At 41.8% G+C, this 20796-nt stretch overlaps 1 protein-coding gene across 9 annotated transcripts in view; it reads left to right on the top strand.

The window, feature by feature from the left end:
- Positions 1–20796, top strand: part of AKAP13 (A-kinase anchoring protein 13) — a 339098-nt gene that overhangs the window by 17974 nt on the left and 300328 nt on the right. For all 9 annotated transcript variants that reach the window (XM_043493947.1, XM_043493946.1, XM_038418967.2 and 6 more), the window contains exon 2: positions 7380–7437. In XM_043493947.1, coding sequence (XP_043349882.1) covers positions 7421–7437 — 17 coding nt within the window. In that variant the 5' untranslated portion in view covers positions 7380–7420. The remainder of the gene's footprint in view (positions 1–7379; positions 7438–20796) is intronic.

Genomic DNA, 20796 nt, shown 5'->3' with positions numbered 1-20796 from the left:
TAGACTTGGATAAATAATGCAAACAATTTCTCGATAGTATTTGTTTGAATTCTTAAATGAACTCTGGTAGCCTTTTTGGGCTCTTTTTTTATTCACATCCCATGAATGCTGGAATAATTGAGTTTTACTAGTACAACTGTTTATAGAAAGCAAATTTCAGAGTCTCCATATGATTTTATATGGAAACAATACATTTAAAATTTCAAAAAAAAAAAAGAAGGACTTGTGGCACCTTAGAGACTAACAAATTTATTTGAGCATAAGCTTTCGTGAGCTACAGCTCACTTCATCGGAATGCATCCGATGAAGTGAGCTGTAGCTCACGAAAGCTTATGCTCAAATAAATTTTAGTCTCTAAGGTGCCACAAGTACTCGTTTTCTTTTTGCGAATACAGACTAACACGGCTGCTTCTCTGAAACCTTTAAAATTTCACATGCACTTGCTTATGCCAGATTTTCTTCTTCCCTAAGTAAATGAAGATGAGTAAAGTACAGTATGACTTTTATCTGAGCAATCTATACTAAGCAACACAGCTCACATTTCAAATTCATGATCAGTATACGTCAAGGGTGGGCAAACGTTTTGGCCCGAGGGCCACATCTGGGTATGGAAATTGTATGGCGGGCCATGAATGCTCATGAAATTGGGGTTGGGGTTCCGGAAGGGTTGAGGGCTCTGGTTGGGAGTGCAGACTCTGGGTTGGGGCCAGAAAAGAGGAGTTCAGGGTGCAGGAGGGGGCTGGGACTGAGGAGTTTGGGGCAGGGATGTAGGCTCCGGGGTGCCTACCTCAAGGAGCTTCCAGAAACAGTGGCAACTCCCTTCTCCAGCTGCTATGCAGAGGCGTGGCCAGCAGGGTCTGCATGCTGTCCCATCTGCAGTCGCTGCCCCAGCAACTCCCACTGGCTGCAGTTCTTGGCCAAGGGGAGCTGCGGGGGTGGCACCCCCTGGCTGCCCCTAAACGTAGGGGCTGGAAGGGGGACATGCTACTGCTTCTGGGAGCCATGGCACGCACCCACGGATTGGCCCTCGACCCCGTTCCCCAGTGGGGGCTCGAGGGCCGGATTAAATAAGCTGTTGGGCCAGGTGTGGCCCGCGGGCCATAGTTTGCCCACCCCTGGTATACATTTAAACAAAAACATACTTGTCAAACAAGACTCAAATACACATTTGAAGAAACTGATCTTCTCCCGGACATCCCGCAAACAGGAAAAAAAAAAGCTGAATTTGTTGAATGAATTATTTTGTCACTTCTCATAAGAGTTATTTTTTGTGATTTCCCTTCCTCTCCTCTCTTCTCTTTTTATATTGGGAGAGAAGAAGTAACATGTCAGTGATGTTGCTAGTTGGCAGGTTTTCTCCTGTCTTTCAAGATGTAACTCAGTAACTTTAACTTCTTACCTTCTGCATCCCTGAAGTCTGTCTGGACTTGCAGTTCATGTCCAGATTCTTCTTGACTTCCTGATCTAAACCTTTATATAGTGTTCCTGTGCACTGTTAAAGAAGAACTGCATTCCACCCTAGAGGTAGTTGCAGTTCAGTACTCAGGCCTTAGTCCTGGAAGGAGATGCTTACAGGTGGACCCCTACTCAGCTCCCTTTATTTCACTTGGACCCTATGTGAGCACAGCACAGAATTTAGCCTGCATGTATCTCCTTGCAGGAGCAGAGCTGAAGGCCTAATCTATGCTAGAGAAGGTTTGCTGGTATAGCTATGCCTTCCTAGCATAGACGCAGCTTATTCTTGCAAAGTAGTGCTTTTGTTGTATAGCTTAAACCAGCTACCCAAACAAAGTAAGTTTTATCGGCGAAAACAAGCTTTGGAAGCTGCTTTGCTAGTCTAAAAATGTTTTGTTCTTAAAAACAAACTAAAAGCTGGGGAGAGGGAATTCTCCTACCCAACAGTATTGTACCAGCAAAAGTTTTAAATGCAGACATGGCCTTATTTTGCAAAGTTCTTTTGTAACCTTGAGGAATATAGTATGTAATTGTACAATGATATGAATGTGTATTAGTATTAGACTGTCTTCCAAACTCTCCAAAATTTAGGATGACTTTCATATCCAGTTTAAAACTCCAACAAAACCCTGGTAGTATTGCTATGAATTTGCCTTCAAAAGCTGAACAGTATTTAGTAACTTTAGGAGATCTTGAGATCTTTGCAATATTAATTTTTTTATATTGTATGTGGGTTTATATAGGCAGCAGGAGATTGCATGAACACTGATAGTACTGAGAAAGTTGAGGATGGAAAATGTATGACTCAGTAGCAGAAAATTATACTGAAGTACTAAATAAGCAGTTTCAAGATGGAGTAGAACTGAAAAGCATTGCATACGTTGCGCAGACATTACTCTGGGTCTTATAGAACTTTTCTCTTTTGTGCACACTGTTTCATTTGCTCTTAACCTTATTTTGTGCTAGTCACCCTACCTTACCTTCTTCTGGCATTGCATAAAATCCTTGTTTGGTATTGCTCTGACTATTTCAGAGCACAGTCTGTTTAAATAATCACCTTTTAATCTGAACTTTGGTTTCCAATTTTTTTTTTAAATTACATCTCCCAGTGAGTCCAGGTTTGTGGGAAACTTTCTGCACAAATGGAACTTTGTTACCATTAAACGCTGTAGGATGAATACATTATCATTGAGAGAGACACTCACGTTAGTTAATAATGCACTGGCGGTCCTTGCAAAGCAAGCAGAAAATTTGGTTGCATCTGTAAACACAAACCAGTGTACTGCAGCAAATTCATCTAGTGACAAAGAAACTACTGTTGAAATATCTTCCACTTCTTTCAGTACCAGTTATTCCAAATATTAGATTTTGAAGATTATAGAAGCTAAGAAAAGGATGTGTTTAGGCATTCTAAAACTTTCCACAATTCAGGCTTGTAAACCAAGAACTAGGCTTGTAAACCAGGCTTGTGAACAAGAACTAAGTGCTCCCCCAAATCATAGAATATCAGAATTGGAAGGGACCTCAGGAGGTCATCTAGTTCAACCACCTTCTGCTCAAAGCAGGACCATTCCCCAATTTTTTCCCCACATCCCTAAATGGCCCCCTCAAGGATTGAACACTCAACCCTGGGTTTAGCAGGCCAATGCTAAAACCACTGAGCTGTCCCTCCCCCACAAAGCATCAACATTTCTATTCTCAGAATAACAGCATTTCTGAAACAACTGTGAACCAGAAGAGCATGCTGGTAGTAATATGCAAAAGAGCACTTGAAGCTCTCTCTAGTTGAGACTTCTTGTATCCATCACTGGTACAGAAGGTAGCTTTTGAAATGGAGCAGGATTTGTGCTATCCAAGTGTGGAACAATGGACATAAATCTTGTTGTGTTAAAACCTCAAACTCGTAACTTTTGAGGCCAGAAGGGACAATTATGATAAAGTTGTCTGACCTCCTGCATAACGCAGGGCATAGAATTTTACTCTGCATCAAGCTCAAAGCTACTTGTTGAGCTAGAGAACTCAGGGCTGTTCCTTTTAATGGGGTAAAATGCATGTCTGTGGTTGCACAGCTGTCATGGATAACCTTACGGTGTTGCTCTCTGAGCTCTGAGAACAAGCGGGAAGGTTTGGATGTTCTTGCCTAATTGTTTTTAATTAAACATTGGTGCAACAAGGGTTGTACTTTGACAGGCAGAACCAACTAGCTTACAAAATGTACAGAACAAACAAGCTCCATCGTGTCATCCCATTACAACATTTCTATTCTAGGAAACACCCGTTGATTTGTTTTGATAAATTTAGACCTAATAGTGCCAAGATGCAAATGAAGGAATATGCTTAATCCCTTCTGTATATTGTATACATGTATAACAGTACTTTGGACTTTTCATATGTGAGCTTGCAAAGACACCATGCAGCTAGGTAAGCAGCATTATCTGCATATAATAAGTGGGGGAACTCGGGCACAAAGAAATGAAAGCTACCATTTCCAAAAATGTCCACTAAAACCAGATGCCCGCAAACAGAGTGCCTGCAAACAGAGCATCTGCAACTCCTGCTTGAGTTAGTGGGTGCTGTAGGTGCATGTAGTGAAAATCCACATAGGTGTCTCAAGCTGGGCATCCAAAGTTAGTGGACCTGTTAAAATAAAATGGGGCCTAGGTGATTTGCCCAAGGACACGTGCATTGGTAGCAGAGTTCCTGACTCCCATTTATAAATGCTTTTGTAATTACAGAAATTATATTAATTTGAACATTGCTGTAGGTTTGTGTTGCAGTTAATACAGAAATCCTAGAATCTTTTGTTAATAACAACTTTAAAGTGTGGGTGTGTTTTATCCCCTTTTGGAGAATGAAAATTGACAGTTTGATAGTTTTGTAGCTACATGCTTTAATAGGTGTCACCATTCTGAAATAGTATTCATCATGACGGGTATGAAGGAGCAGATGTGTTAATGGCAAGCTCTGCTAATACACTTGTGCTACGTCATTTGTTAATCGTCACCTCCCTGCCACAGATAACATGGGAGGGAAGGATGCTGTTGATGCTGGAGGCAGGCAGAGAGTCAGTATGAACTGATGGGGGCTGTCTACTCAGGGGCCTGTTGATATCTTGGGGAAGAGCGGCCTCCCTTGAAGACCTCTCAGAGTATGTATACACTACACACTAAGCCTGGGCTCTGACTCATGTTTGAGACTAAGTCCCCTTTCCGTCCACACTTGGTCTGATTCAGGTCAGTAAACACTCTGGACCTGAGTCCTAGGACCCTGCTAGGGGTGTGGGTCAGAGCCAGAGTCCTGCTGTGACTTGAATCCAAGCAGAGTCATTTTGTCGTGTGGACACAGGTTAAGCCACAGACCTGAATCAGAAGGTCTGTCTCATACAGTAGGGACATGTTAGCACAGCTGTGAGGCCTGTGTCCAGCAATTGTAAATCCAGGGTTAAATACAGTGTGGCTGCTCAAGTATAGGCTTGGACATACTGAGTCCACAAGTCCGGGTCCCATAGACTGGGTTCAGTGTGGACATACCCTAAGACTCATTTTGAACTAAATAACCCTGTATAATGAATTGGGCATATTCCACAGGGGGAGTTCAGCTGCCATACCTAGGCAATCCCCCTCCACCCCACTAAACAGAGAGAGATACTCTCCTTCTCTGGCACTTACCCTCATCTTCCAGGTGAGGACCTGGGGCTCATCCCCATTAGGGCCTGTTGTAACCTGAGCATTGGTTTATCCCCTCCCATCATTTTCACAGGTGGACGTTGTTTTGCCTGTCTTCTCTGACACTGTGGCAGCAAAGTTATCTGAGGAATAACACATCACCTTATGCTTTACAGGAAAAATGCTCCTGTCTGTATAATCCAAAACATGAGGCTACGTCCTGCTGGCTTTGCTCCGTTCACTGTGGTTTGAGGGAATACCTCAAACAGGATTTGTCAGGTGTTCTGAATGGATAGAGCAGTGGTTGAGGATTGTAGATCTGGTTTGAGTTCTTGAGTCTTGAGCTGACTTCTTGGGAGTGGACGTTACCTTCATATCTTTCGGCATTAGTTTTAACTTTTGATGAACAATTTACTTTTCCCCAAATCCCCATTTTGGAAGCCTGTGAAGTGCTTGCATTTGTACCTTGATATTTTTTTAGCTATATTATGATGGCAAACCTCCGTGTTTGTTTATTTATTACTTTTTTTTGACAGCCTGTTTAAAAGCCACAGATCTGAATTTGGCTGGAGGAGGTAGGTAGTTTTTCAGCATCCTTATAGTATTTCCAGATGCTGTTCAGCTTTTTCATGGCCTTCTGAACAGTCAAGTACTATACCAGGCTTGTGGTGGTGGTTTTTTCATAGAAAATAGTCATTTAGTAATATATGGAAATCTGCAGAATAACTGCTTGGAATTGCTGATACCTGACATGGTTTAAGAAACACTGAGAGCAGCGTCCTGCTCCCGTTGAAGTCAGTGGCAAAAAGGTTCTGACCTTGAAAGTTATTCATGAACTGAGTTCATCTGAAGAAGATTTAGCAGAAAGGGTCTTCCTCTATGGGTTGGTGAGTTGCCCCACAACCCCCAATTTAATTCTTTTATTTGATTTTTAATAATGCTCTCGGCACACCTGGTCTCAGAGAATGTGTACATAAATTACCAGCCAAACACATTCAGTTGGCTAATGCAAACTAAAACTAAATCAGATCTAAATCCCAGCTGTAGATAACTGAAATAGCATATTTTTTTCCACTGCTGCTCTAGTTCTGATTGTAATATTGTTGGTTCTCTTGTCTGCTAAGAAGAAAATAAATAGATTCTTATCTCTGAGTTTTGGCGCAGGTGTAACCAGCCAGTGTAACTTCCCTTTGCCCTCTCCTGAATAATTCTAAGTACTTTATCTGCTGTATCCTAAAGTCTTCCATGGTTTAACAACCTCCCTAAGAGCAGCTATAAAAGGGGCTTTCACTAGCGAACAGGAAGCAGAATGAATAGCAGGAACTTCTGATAATGCACTGTCTGTCTGAGAGGAAGATCGGCCTAACTAAGCTGTACCAGAGTAGTGAATGATGGTCCTTCAACTAGGGCCAGCCGTGCAAATTTTAATACTGGGAACAAAGAATTCTTCCTCTTCAACTAACTATTAAACACCCCTGTCAATTTAGTGGCAAATACAGCCAATCTCATGTTGTTTATTTTCTTTTTCTGTTCATAGTGAATCCTAACAAGCTTCAGACGGTTTTTCTACCTATATCTACCTGCACACACACACACACCATATCCATTTTGGAAGGGCTAATACAGCCACCATTGCTGCCTTCCTAATACCTGCTACAGCTCCACTGCATTTTTGAATGCTAAAAACTTACATGGTACATGCATGTGATATGTTCCACAGACTGCAAGGTTCCACATATTGAACAGAATGTTGGGCCTTCCTATGTTTCTGTTGGAATTTCAGTCTGGGAGTGTCTGGATATTTGTAATGACCGACAGTTTCAATTCCCTCCTCCCCACCCCCTTCCAGACTGGGTGGCTGTCTATTTATTCCTTTCTCTACTGTTGAGCACGGCTGGCTCATAAAGGAAAGAAGCCAATGATTAAATAAAGTCTGAACATGGCAGTGTCACAGCTTAGCTACATGCTTTGGGCCTGGTTCTCTACTGTGCCATGCTAGCTTTACGCCAGGGAAATTCCATTGACTTCTGTGGGCTTGCACTGGTATAAAACTTGTGTAATGCAATGGAAGATCAGATCCTTTATTTCTGACATGCTGGCTTTCTGAATAGTGTCCTTTCCACTACTTAGTCTGCTTGAAATGTATGATAATGGAGTGATTTATTTTTTTAAGCTGTTGACCTTTTTGTTTTGTCACTTCTGGGTATGTGAAATTAAAATGGTTCATTCATTTGTGGCACTTTTTTTTCTCTCTTTCAGGTCTCTCTTGGATTTTAATATCAGAAAATTGTGTGTCTCTAATGAGAACTTTGCTTAGGTAAGTGAAGCAAGATTATTTTTTGTATTTACAGGTTCAAGTTCCATGTTTTACTTTTATGGTATGTTTTATTGTAACTGTAAGCTGCTTTTCTGGAAAATGGCTGCCCATGTGACCTGTGGCTAAATAAGTCTAGAGATATGTATTAAACATAAGTAGGATAATGCCTGTAGTATGGTTTAGGGGAGTGATCTTTTAATTTCTCACTTTTCTGGAAAATGTTGTTTATATAATCAACTAAAAAGGATCCAGTTGTAAAATAGCGAGTTTTATATCTTTCAGCTAGGCACAATAGTTATTTACAAAGGGATCATTGTTTGGAGATGCACCAGACTTCTGAGGGGGAGGGGGTAATGGGATGGGACAAGAACCTGATTTTCATTGTGAAAACTCAGCCCTAATTTGCCAAGATTTGCTTAATTGGGCCACTTTTTCAGGTGAACCACTTTTCTTCTCCAGGAAGGAATGTTTGGTGTTGAGAACAAATCATCTGAAACTTGGCAAGCTTGAATTGTTTTGATCCAAAATTAAGCAAAGCTCAGCAAGCTAGCTTTGAATCTTTGGATTCATTCAAACAGGAAAAAAAATAAAATTCCAGTGTATCCTCTGACAGCGCAAGCTGCTGTATTTCACATCATATCTCTGTTGAACAATGAAGGCGCTGTCCCTGTTCTTGGATTTTTTGGGTGCTCATGGTTGATTTCGATCAGAATTCATAGTTACACCTGTCTAGTTTTTCTAATTTTGTGGGCAAATTCTGTTTTCCTGCTATTAAGTGACAAAGGCTTATTGTCATGAGCCAAACCTGGGGGTCCACTACTGCAATGCCCAGTGTATAGGCAGGAGGGCTTCCAGTACACAGCTCTGCCAATGCACCTCAGGACTGACCTGCAACAGATTGTACTTTTCTGGTCTTTAAGCTGAAGAGAGGGTCAGGCTGCCAAACATGCAGGGTGCCTTGTTGCCCCAGGGGTACAGGTCTCTCATAGGATGCAAGAGGGGCTGGTTTCAAATCTTAGACAAGCTCTTGCAGCAATTGGAAAAAATTGCACAAGTTCTGCATATTCACGTCTTTAGGTGCTCAGATACTGCAGTGGTGAGTGCTACATAGATACCTAGATAGACCCATGGCTTTTCTTTTTTCATTTAAAGTGGCTGAGAGGTTTTTCTCTCACCATCCTTGATTCTGCTGCCATCTCTCTAAGGCCTTCTTTGTGTTCCCCATGGGTTTGCAGAGCCTATTCCTCTGAGGCCCCTCTGACTCTTGAGGCCCCGGACTTGAGGAAGGTCAGGTGGATCCAAGTGTAGAACAAACCACTACTGTGCTCTGGTCTGCTGCCCCCCCCCAGCTCTATTTTCCTCTGCAGAGAATAGTGCCTGTGGAGTGGGCCTAGTGACTCCTCACATATTAAGTCTTAAAAATCAAAGCAGACAAGGCTCTAGGCAAGGTCATGAGGTTTCCTGACTTTCTGCAAAGAGGTCCTTCTTAACTCATTCTCCCTGTCCACCTCTCTGTTTCCAAAGTGCTGGCTCAAATTGTTCCATGCACAGTGTGGCTCTCACCTTACCCAGAAACTTGCATACAGGCTAGAAGACTGCCTCAAAGAGTTGTGATTCTCTGATCCCAAAGTGGACTCAGTAGCAGCCTCCTTCTATACTCTGATTTCTCTCAGGAGGACCTGATAGACCACAGGGCAGAGGAGTTTTCTAAGAACCACTCATGGGCTTGGTGGTGTTGGATACATTAGCATTCTCTGCATCTCACTTATCGAGAACAGCTGTCTTGACAGGCCCTGTAAATGGAAGTTTCCAAAACCAGTCCACAGGAGTCTCTCCAGATACCTCCTGGCTATGAACAGCTTGAATGAATGACAGGGCACAGGACTCAATTAGGCTATGTGCTGGTATTCTGGATCCTTTATTCTAGCTTGTTGAGTTCTCTGAGTTCATTGTGGGCATGGGAGGTGCCAGGTGCAGAGAATGTCATTAAAACACTGACCCCTAGTACTTTAGAGGACCCAGGCAGCTTTGGAAATATCCTTAACTCTATTTTCCAGGAGATGTGGGAGGAAAGACATCCCTCCCCCTTCCAGAGGCTCACTTGTGCAAAAGCCAGTCTGCTTCTTTTCTGTAATCTTCCTTCCCTAAGAGCAAGCCCAGCTTCTCCATCCAGTCAAGTACAGCCCTAAATAGTAGGAATATAAAAGGAACCAAGTTCCAGCCTCAGCTCTTATGGCTGACAAACTCCAAGTCCAAGCTTTGCCCTTAGACAGACTAAGAGAGGATGTAATCAGTTCCGACTATTTCCTTCCTAGGAGGGAAGATTCCTGTTTCATACAGTGTGTGCTAGTGCTGTGCTATCATCCTGTGGTAGTTCCAAATTGGGATGTCAAACAACAAAATGTTAGTGTAGACACAACTAGAGAGAAGAGTGACACCTACGGAGCCATTGCAACACATCTGCAGCGCACTACTTCATTTTCCTTTGTGGTCTCTCATCTAAGTTATTGACCTGTCCTGCTCTGCTTAGTCCCTGAGCTCTGACTAGGCTGTATTGACATTTGAGTGGGTCCAGAGGGAAAAAACACCCGTGCAAATTAGTAAAGTAAGATCGCATAAAGTGCCCAGGCAGCCACTCTAAATGTAGCGGGGAAGCAGAGCCTTGTAGCTACGTGTATATTAGACAGCAAGTCAAATCTATGAATATACGCAGGCCTAGTTAATAAATAACCCAGACGCTGGTAGTTAAGAGGGAAAGACATAATTAAATCTGTCATCTGCTCTGCTTTTAAGTTAGATCCAGAGCGGTAATGGTTTACACTAGAAAGGTAAACACTGTCATTATTCAACAATGGAACACACACAAGGCTGACATTGTTTTTTTCCTCCTTTGATTTAATAATTATTTGTAACAGGTTTAATGGGCTATTAGATGTAGATGATCTCTGTTTTGTACAGTGGAGCCCTGATAAAGCCCTACCCTTTATGAAAGGCTATTACTCCTTTCTTTTAATTCATATTTGTCATGGTGCTTTGCTGAAGGTCCTTGTTTTAAATTTGTTGTGGTTGTAATATATTTAGCTCCTGCTCCCAGGGTATGGTTTAGCCCAAGACTATTCAAGCATGTTTCTGCTCATCAGATTACCCATATTAAACTCTCTATGGAATGGAAGAGGATTTTCCTTCTATGTACCTTCTATTCTCTTGTATATTTTCTTGCTCCTAAACTAAAATTTTTCAGTCTGCTTTATACAAACGCTCTGGGCTAACTCCCAACTTTAAGGTGCAGACTGAAGGATGAGGATGGAAGTTCTTCTCTTGTTGCATTGTACTTTAAGAGCCTGCAGCAAGTTCTTCATGGGTTTCTGGGTACCTCTAGGACACGCCTCCTCTCTCCAAAAGCCACAGAGCTGGTTGCCCACTTATTTAGAGCTTTCTTGGACTCTGGAGGTTGTTTTTCAAGTGTCTCAAGACTCCTATTTAGGGTAGCTTAGCTTGGAAATTTCTCTGGAGAAGTACACAGTTCACAGGGTATGGTATAGCATGAAAGAGAAATAATATATGGAGTTCCTAGGGTAACACTCATGGGCCTTGTGTACGCTGGCAGAATAGGATCCATACGTACCATCCGTGGAGCTGCAGCATTGTGACTGGTTGTGTATTAGGAGTCCTGTTTTTTGCCATTATAGTTGTAGCGTCAGGTTGGTTCCAGGATGTCCTTACTTGAGACTTCATCTCTGTTCTCTTTGGAAAGGTCCGAGTCTGGCGAGCTTAAATGCTCATTGCAAAATCTCTGGGTTATACATGTTTGCAGGTGTGATTTTTGGGTTATCACTTAATGTAATAAAACATTTAGAAATGGGAGTGATAACTCTTGTTAATGGGCCTTGCTGCCATGGCGATAGGCACTACAGAAGCTGATGCGTACATTTTAGAGTGTGTGTTAGGGGAACCTTGAGTGCTCCTTCCTGTTGACTTCCCTTCTAACTCTTGCAGCTCTAGCTCTTCCATTGGGAGTTCTTATCAAAAGCATTGAAGGGGCCACCAATGAAATGTCTGCTCTGGCTCGGCAGCTGATTCCCAAAGGAGGCAGTGGAAGAATTCCCTCCATTCCGCCTTATTTGTATTTTCTTTAGAAGACCAATAGCTCATTACTGTGCTTTGTCTTTAGCTGTCTGTGCATCTCCTCAGCTAAGTCCATGCAATTAACTACCCTAATGCTCTATCTACCACTATTTTAAAGGCATTCATTTGAAATCTTCCTGGCCATGCACCTGTGCTGTGGACAGGAATAAATCATTTATAGACCTTCTCCTTACTACCCTCTCCTTCTAATTCCAAAGGTTTTAGAAAAGCCCTACTGGTTATTCAAAGAAAAACTAAAATTGAAGGGAGTCTCTCCTTACCACAGATCCAACAGAGACCGGATGTGTCTTGGAAAAGACGTAGTAGAAAATTACATGTTTGCCTTTAATGCAGGGTAGGATTCATATTGGCCAAAGGATCTATTGTTTTATGGTTAACATGTTGTTGTGTTGTTGCAGCCAGTGATCTTTTTATTTTGCTGAGGCAGATGGAGGGTTTCCAAGTCCCATAAGCATAACCCTGGGAAAGCTTAGTTGGTTTTAGGTTTGACCACTTGGGCAAGTGAGGTTACCCTGTGATAGGGATGCATCCCTGAATATGGAGACAGTCTTGGCACAAAGCACAGCAAGTGATGTGAAGCCTGAGAAAGGACAATTGTAAACTCCTCGGGGAAGGTTCTGTATGTGCATTCGGAGAAGGAGACTCTTGTGGCATGTGTAAACTGCTGTGTTCTTTTGTTGTTGTTGTGGCTTATTTTGTTTTTTTTATGTGGTAGAGGAGAGTTCTTTTTTGCAAATACATGCAGTAAGTGTTCCAGATAGAGTTATAATGGATTAAAATATCTATATAAATATATCGCTCATATGATGACTGTAAAGAGTCTAGCAAGAATTGCTTTATTCTAACATCGAACATAATACTAATTTCTTACTTAATAAAATTCATCCCTAGAATACCAGCTCTCTCTGCTTGACTGGAGAGCCTCCATGTAGCACGTTCTCAGGCCCCCCGTTTCTGTCTTTCTGCTACTGATTTAAAGAAACAATGCAAACGTAATCAGTGGAGGTTGGTATTCTATTTTTTATCTTATTGTTTTTGGCTTAATAGCAATCCCAAATAGTTGCTGTGCCGTTCTCCAAATATCTGCTCTAGATGCAAGCCTTTGTGTTCATGTCACAGCCACAGACGACCCTTGCCCACTTGTGATGGGTCATAATAAAGTGAAGTGGACAGAAATGTGTTTCCTTTTAGTTACTCATGTAGTACTTTATTCGTTTCCCCCTCTGCTTTGACTTGGAAGATTGCTGAGATGCTTCCTTTGTCTGACCCACTTGGCATGAGAGTGAAGAAGATCATCTTTCTTCAGTATCAAAGTTTATAGGTATCAAAGGTCTTCAGCTCGTCAGTAAATTCTTAGTTTTGCAGCTGATCACTCACAGAGCTGCTGTTTTTAATACCCTTTTTCTCTCCTTTTCGATATCTGGTGTGTGGTACTGCCCACAAAAACCTGAGGCAAGTACTGTTGTACTGTTGTGTATTGGGAGGGCAGGCAGCAACACAAGTGTTGATAAAGCTACTGAAAATGGCAGGCCAATAATATTTCACTTACAGTGTCCAAATTTTAGCTCTTTATCATTGTGCTTACAGAGTCTAGTGCAATTATTGTTACTATGATTTGTAGTGTGGCAGCTCCTGGGAGCTCCAGTGATAGATCAGGACCCCATTGTGCTAGGCTCTGTACAAACACAGAACAAAGACAGTTCTTCCCCCCTGCGCTGCCGCGCCTCCCCCCCAAGAACCGACAATCTAAGCACAAGAGAAGAGACAACAGGTGGAAACAGATGATTACAGACACAGATGGAGGACCACAAGGAAAATGGCTTTGCAGTGTAACTTCCCTGTCTAGGTTTCATACCCACATATCTTCAGGAGAGAAGGAGGTGGGGCGTGTACAGCAGTGGGACTGAAATGAAAAGTTACTCATTTCAAAGTATGATATAGACTTTATTTCCCTCCTGAGTCTCATGTCAATGACTGGTAATGTGAACATTGGTTCTTTTTTCTTTTATATGGTTTAAAAACACAACATTATTTTTTAAATAAATCAAACCTTGGTCAGCTAGAGTGGGTTCATATACTGTGATGGCAAATGGTTGGCTCTCACCTGTCTTTGGAGATGCCTTTTTGCAAAAGGGAAATCGACATTTTGACTCTTCAGCAATGTTAAAGTTTATGTAAAAAGAAAAGGAGTACTTGTGGCACCTTAGAGATTAACAAATTTATTTGAGCATAAGCTTTCGTGAGCTACAGCTCACTTCATCGGATGCATGTGTGTATTACACGCTATAATAAAGCTTCACTGAGCAGCTGCCTATAGTGGAATAGCTCTATTTTTAATGAAATCTGTTTATATAAATGCTTAGTAAATACCATGTGTAGCCTTCTTAACTTTAGCATCTTCTCCATCTCTAAAAACAAACAGAACCTGAGCTTTTTCTTCTCTTAGTCCTCCTTTGCAAATCCCTCACAGTTTTGATTTCTGTCACACAGGGTTTTTTTTGTTTGTTTGTTTTTAAAAGTTGTGCCTTCTGCAGTTACTAAACTATTCACCTGTTCATGTTCGTGAGTATAAATGAGTTATAAGAAGAAAAGGAGTACTTGTGGCACCTAGAGACTAACAACTTTATTTGAGCATAAACCACTGAATGCATCCGATGAAGTGAGCTGTAGCTCATGAAAGCTTATGCTCAAATAAAGTTGTTAGTCTCTAAGGTGCCACAAGTACTCCTTTTTCTTTTTGTGAATACAGACTAACACGGCTGCTACTCTGAAACCTGAGTTATAAGAGAACACAGAGCCATAGGCACGGTAACTGAATGTTTGCTTTATTCAGATAGAACCCTGTTAATCAGGAAAGCCTTGACTAGTGGGATGACCTGCACAAATAACATGAGAGAGAGGATTCAGGCTCCAGCCTGTTTTCCCCTCCCCCAAACACGTCTCTCTTATTTCAGCATCTCACACTGCACAACATAATAGCTGTTCAGTCATCTTACTCTTTCCCTGAACAAAACAAAATGACTTCACATCTGAGTTGTTTTGAGTGTAGTTATATTAAAAAGGACCAGATATATTTATAAACTATGACTAGATTTCGCCTCTGCACAGTTTTTTTCACACCCCTGAAGGACTAAGTTTTAGCGCTGAAAATGGCAGTGTAGACACAGCCTCACTGTTTGTCCTTAATCTAGCTATTTCCCATTGCCAACATTTTGAGTCTGAGAGAATCTTGAATACTGAGCCCAGTCCACACGTGACTTATTCCGTGATTTCAGAGGTTCTGCATGCTAAGTTCTGTGTACTTCATCTGCAGGTCTGTGACCAGTCCCTCTGGCCCCCAAGAAACAAGGAGTAACAGCTTATTGCAAAACAAAGGCTTTATAAAATTCTGTGCACATTCCTATGTGTATATGGAGTTCTAGGTATGTCCCAATAGATGTATTAATACTAAATTAAACTAGTCAGGTAAGGTTTTATTTCTGCTGCCCCTGCAGCAGTCAGGTGCAACTATTCCTTTTGCCATAAACCCATGTCAAAGCCCTAGAAGCTAATTTTGCGCTCATCCCCTTTTTAGTAAGCTCTAGAAATAAAATGCAGCTATATAAATTACACACACCACTGGATAAATCAGGTATGTTTAATATGGATATAAAATATGCCTTTCATAAAACAAGAGGGGGTTCCCTGTCTAGGGGGATAAGGTAGACTTGCTGTGCATGAGTTGCACTTCCATTTCTTACAAAAGCTCTGAATTTGGTTGAGTGCCATCTCATTTTTGCCTTTCTCTGTTTCTTACTCCATTTAGAGCAGGGTGTGTGCCACAGGTTTGTGGTGTTGGTGAGTACAAGTGGTGGGCACAAGTTACAGTTAAAAACGATAGGGTCAACAAATAGACTGAGAGAGGACCTTTTAAATCGGTGCAAGTTGAGGGTGCTCTGCATTTCACAGGTTCCATCCCTGAATCATCTTTGCCATCGTATCTGCTCTTGAAAGAAAGTGCTCCATGTTGAAACCTTAAAACTAGATTGCATAAAGCCCTGGAAAACATACTGTAGGGAGCCCTGTATTGGCAAAGAGAACTGGATTAGATAGATTAATAATAGGTCTCTTCTTTAGCTGACTTTGATACCCTCACATTATCAAGAAATCGCTCTGCCACGTAGGAAAAACAAGATGTTCTCTAGCGTGTATATAATTTTCCTTTGGATTTGTGGGTTAGCCAGTATTGCCACACTGGGTACGCTTCTTAAAAAATAAACTGAATGTTTGCATGGCACATCAGCATGTTGTTTGCACATGAATTACCTTCATTACTTATCAGTGTGAGATTGTTCAAGAGGAACTACGGAGAATGGGATGAGGAGTGTGCTGATGAGACTGTTAAAGTGGTAAGTGGAAGTGAAAGAGACAAAGCGGTATCTGCTTTAAATGAGTTCACCTTGGGCAAATTACTTAACTGCTCTGTGCCTCAGATAATCAACTGACAAAAAGATATTTTGTGTAGATCGTAGAGTGATGCAACCTTTAGTTAAAGTTGCCCAAGGAATTTCATTCTAATTTGTTTTCAGTTGGTTGCAAGTATGTCAAGGATGAATTTAGGCACTTACAAATTTGGGGCTGAATTTAGCATGTTTGTTCATAGCCTAGAGGTGACTGTTTTTGGAAAGTTTGAAGAATTAACAGTTGAGCTGTTTGAGAATGAGTGAGTGAGTAGTGGCAGAATAATTTTGCCATTTTAGAAAAAAAAGTTCTTTACTATCAGCAAGTGGTGATAGAGACTTGAAATGTAATAGGAAGATAGTACCCAGACTGCTGATATACACCTCATTGTTCCTTTGAAAATCTGTTTTGATTTATAAGGATTTTAAAAAACACTCTTCGTATACATGCTGTTTCTACATCATAGGATGAATTAATGATCTCTTGGTGTTCCATTGACACTGTACAGGCATGTTTAACATATAGGTAAGCTTGATAGGTGTTTGCCTTATTCCATACAATACGTAAAGGTGAATTTTGAAGTGTGAAGTTAAGCATGGGAGTGGGGACTATTCCGCTAGTGCCTAGCAAAGAGTTGTGCATGATATGGAATTTTTGTTTTTTTATTTATTTTAAAAATACTAAGAGATTCCTTTATAAAACCTACTTTAAAAGGATATTAACGTTACAAGGTGTAGCCTTCAAGTCTGGAACTGCCAGAAATAGTCACTCATGCAAACTTATTGTTGATACCTCTGTGTGTATAAACAGTGATGCATTATTTAATTACATAACTGTATACTACTTTTTATGTAGGATCTCTGCCTTCATCAGCATACAGTTGGGAGGGTGAATAAGACAGGAGTCGTGGAAACTGCTTCACTCATAATGAGATTGGTTTGTGTGCTTTTTTTTGTAAGACCTAGGGCCACACATCAAACAATTAGTTTACAACTAAATATTGAACAGCAGTCTAATTCACTGAGCGTGATGCAGCCTGGCTACTGGATGAGGCCGGGGCTCTTCTAGGATTAGAAAAGGGGAAATATGTGATCATGTAATCAGACTGTACCAAAATATATACACCCCAATTTGTTTTATTGAGCAACTTAAATGAAAAATGACATAGAAGTGTAAAGTATGTTACTTGCACGTACATCTTTTCTCTCTCGCTTGCAAACTCTCACCACCTGAAATTCACTGTTCAACCCCTTCGCTCCATCATGCACATTCCACCTTACCCCAATCCTCTTCCCACCTACTGAGTTACCACTCCATTTGTTCACCATTCTCCTTCTATAACAGTTGTCCATTATTTTTCTTTCTATTCCAAGTTAATCAATCCTCTTTTCTCTTCCCTTGCAAATTCAGTATTTGTCTTCCCTGCCCTACCAATGTTTGTTCTCTTCAGCAGCAGCTCTTTAAGGCATGTAGTGGCCTCTTCAATCCCTCTAACCCAGTTGAGCCGCCCCACAGAATCAATGACCATCTTAGCCCTGCTCCCACCCACGTAGAATTGCAGTGGTCTCCATATTCCAGTCAGGCCTCAAATAGTCTTCTGGTGGCAGGCATCTCCCCTCTCCACTTGCAGGGTTGTTTCCTCAGGACCTGCAGAAAGGCTGGGAGTTCTGCTTTACCTCGTTCCTATTTTAGAGATGGGGCTGCTGGAAATTTTGAGCCTTCCCTGGAGTGGGATAGGTGCTGGGTCTGTCCTGTTCCACTCCCTAGCCCTGGGGAAGGGGGCGCACTGGAGTTAGATAGGAGGAGGCAGCAGCGTTTGGGGCTGGCTGTGAGAGGATGCTTCAAGGCAGGTGTGTTCTGGGCCTCACCTTGTCTGGGGATAAAGTGAGAGTGTGCGTTGCACAGGTAAAGGGATCCAGGGAGGGGAGGGTTCAGCAGGAGCTGGTCAATTGCTTGAGGCAGATTGTGTGGTGCTCTCTCTACAGGCCCAATAGTGGAACAATTGCTTTTCAGGGCCCGGCTGGTGCAGCTTAGTCTGCGCTCAGTTTGTTATAAGGGTTCCTCTCCCACCATCATCAGTGCTAGACTATTTAAATTAAACATCAGTAATCTGCAGAAGTCGATCACAGTGGTTGCACTTACCTGGGGACATTTTCTAGTTGCCCTGGGCTGTAGTCTATTTTACCTACGCTTAAAAAAATAACAACACTGGGCATTCTCATGAGAGAGCTGGTGATATCAAATCTTTTACTCTGGTTAAAGCTGGCTAGCTCAAAACCCACTGCTCAAACCAAATTGAAACCTCCTGGTGCCGGTGACTGGTGCCAGTGATACTGTCTCTGGTTTGTGACACAGATGTTCATCTAAATCATCCTTTGAAAAGGAAAAGGATCATATAACTTGGTCTCTCTTTCCCCTGCTTGGCTGAGCCCTTCATTCTGTCCTGAGTCAAGTGAGGAATTTGATCGGACCTGCTAGCGTCACACTCTTTGAACTAAATGAAATGGAATAGAGCTGGGTTACAGAGCACAGGGTTTTTCTTCTCAAGCTGCCAGAGTTTGGTGTATCAATGAAAATATGCATGAATAGTCTCCAACAGGTTCCTATATACTCCAATTCAGCTTGCCTGTATCACAGAGTGACGAAAAGGAATCTAGCTACATAGTAATTCTTTCAGCCCAGCTAGCAGTCCGTGGGTGGTGGTGAGGCACTTATGAGTTGTGATGTAGTGCCAGCTATTTATTCTAGTATGTCTCATTCCTGGATATTTATGCTGTAAGGTACATTCAGAGCTGCACTTTATCTTGGTCTAGATGCTTGTTCCATTCACGAAGAAAAAAATAATGTTGGTAATCCTGGAAAACTTTTTCATGAATTTCAGTGTTTGAAAATAAAATAATGAGGAATAAGAACATAAGAATGTTCAAATGTCAGTTGGGTTGGCTCTCTGACTTGCGTGGTGGTGGTGGTGGTGGTGGTGGGTTTTGTTCCCCTCACAAGGGGAAAAGGGGGCAGAGTTGGTAGCACAATTACAGTAGCACTAGTTCAGATATTGTTAAATGCCCTTATGCTGTGATTATACGGGGGTTCATGTTAATTCGAGCTCAGTGTCCCCAAGATGTTTGGGGTCTACTCATAAAATGAACATTTTTTTTACCAGAGGGTCTGGGGTTGAGTTTCTGACCCTAATGAGAATTGTTGGAGAATTGGTGTGTCGAATTCTGAGCTGAGTGCCCAGAAGGGGCCCAGTGAGCTTCTATCGAGGGGCAGTAGGTTTCATGAACTCCTTTCTCAGCAGCTAGGATTATGTTTTTAGATGCTTTCTGTGCTTACTCTTGGCGCTCGCTTGCAGGTATTGTCTTTTGCCAGTTTTCTTTACAGTGGAATGCCTGTTGTGTCTGTGTCTCTCTCTCTCTCTCTCTTTTTTTTTTTTTTTTTTTTTTATTTTTCCCCCCTTTGGTATGTGAAGAATATCACTCAACAAACTAAAAACAAATTTGGTGCTTTCCTGCTTTGAGTGGGATCTTACAGACAGCTATATCAGCTTCACGAGGAGGTTACGTGATATCTCCCTGTGCTACCGCCACCTCCCCCCTTCCATGATGTTGCCTGCTTCAGTTCACCGTCACTGGCTGTAGCTGAATCCTTGCCGTTTATGCCTATTTAAGAAGTTAATCTTTCTAAAAGCCATTGAGCTCCTTGGCATAGCGCGGTAGCCTTGGCTACGGGTGTGTAAAACAGCATTCCAAAAACCAAATGTGGAGTGATAAAGAAAAATGTGTGCTGCTGTTTGTTTACATGCTAGTTTGCAGGATCCTGGGATATGTTTTGTGAGTTGGTAACAATTTTTGTTTAACCGCTAGATCAGAGACCTACAAAAGAGTTCTGGGAAGTGTTTGTTCCTTCCCCCAACAGAAGTTGGTCCAATAAAAGATATTACCTTACCTACCGTATCTCTCTAGCTCCGTGATGACATTAAGTATTTTTGTACTAAAACAAATTGCTTGAGTCATTTCAATGGGTGACTCAGTAAAACCATGGCCCCATTCTTTACATGCAGACTGTCCTTGTCCTAATTAACAAACCAGTTAATTAAAAGTTATGTTAAACAAAACACACAATGTTTAAAAGGAAGAGGAGAATCAGTGTAACGTTAACTTTACTAGTGCATACTTGAAAAGCATCTGCGCATTAGATCCCTCCTCTTAGGTCTGTTTCCTGGGCAGGTGGAAGCGGGTCCTAGATATGATGACCTTATAATTGAGTGCACAAAGGTAAAGGGGACACATTGGCATATTGTAATTCTAGGACCCACTCTGACATATTCTTTGGCATTGGGTCCTTCTCTGTTATGTAAAGGCTTTAACAGTTTGTGCACTTTTCAAGGGCTAATTTAACCTCTTGGGGCTGAGTTCATCCATGGTGTAATCCCACTGAAATTACTTCAGGGGTGAATTTGGCCCTTGATCCCATTGCCACAGTAATAGTACTGAATTAAACTCTTTGCAGGCTGGTGGTTCCAGAGTTCCTCTACAGAAGTACTGCTGTGTTTTACATAAACAATCATTAGTTCATCTTGCTCATATTCCCCCTTGCCCCACCAAAAAAACCCATCCTAAATGCCAATGAAAGGGTTAATAGGAACAGCTGCATTCCTAAAATGGACCTTGTCTTGGGAAACTGCCAGTGTCTGTCTGCTCCTCTCCCATATGCAATACAATACTTGGACTACTTGAGGAATTTTGATATGTCCAGCGTGACACTGTTCTGCAT

Source organism: Dermochelys coriacea, chromosome 10 (assembly GCF_009764565.3).
Source record: "Dermochelys coriacea isolate rDerCor1 chromosome 10, rDerCor1.pri.v4, whole genome shotgun sequence".
NCBI classification, from domain to species: Eukaryota; Metazoa; Chordata; order Testudines; family Dermochelyidae; genus Dermochelys; species Dermochelys coriacea.
Note: the sequence above shows the minus strand (reverse complement) of the source record. Positions and strands in the feature narration are given on the sequence as shown.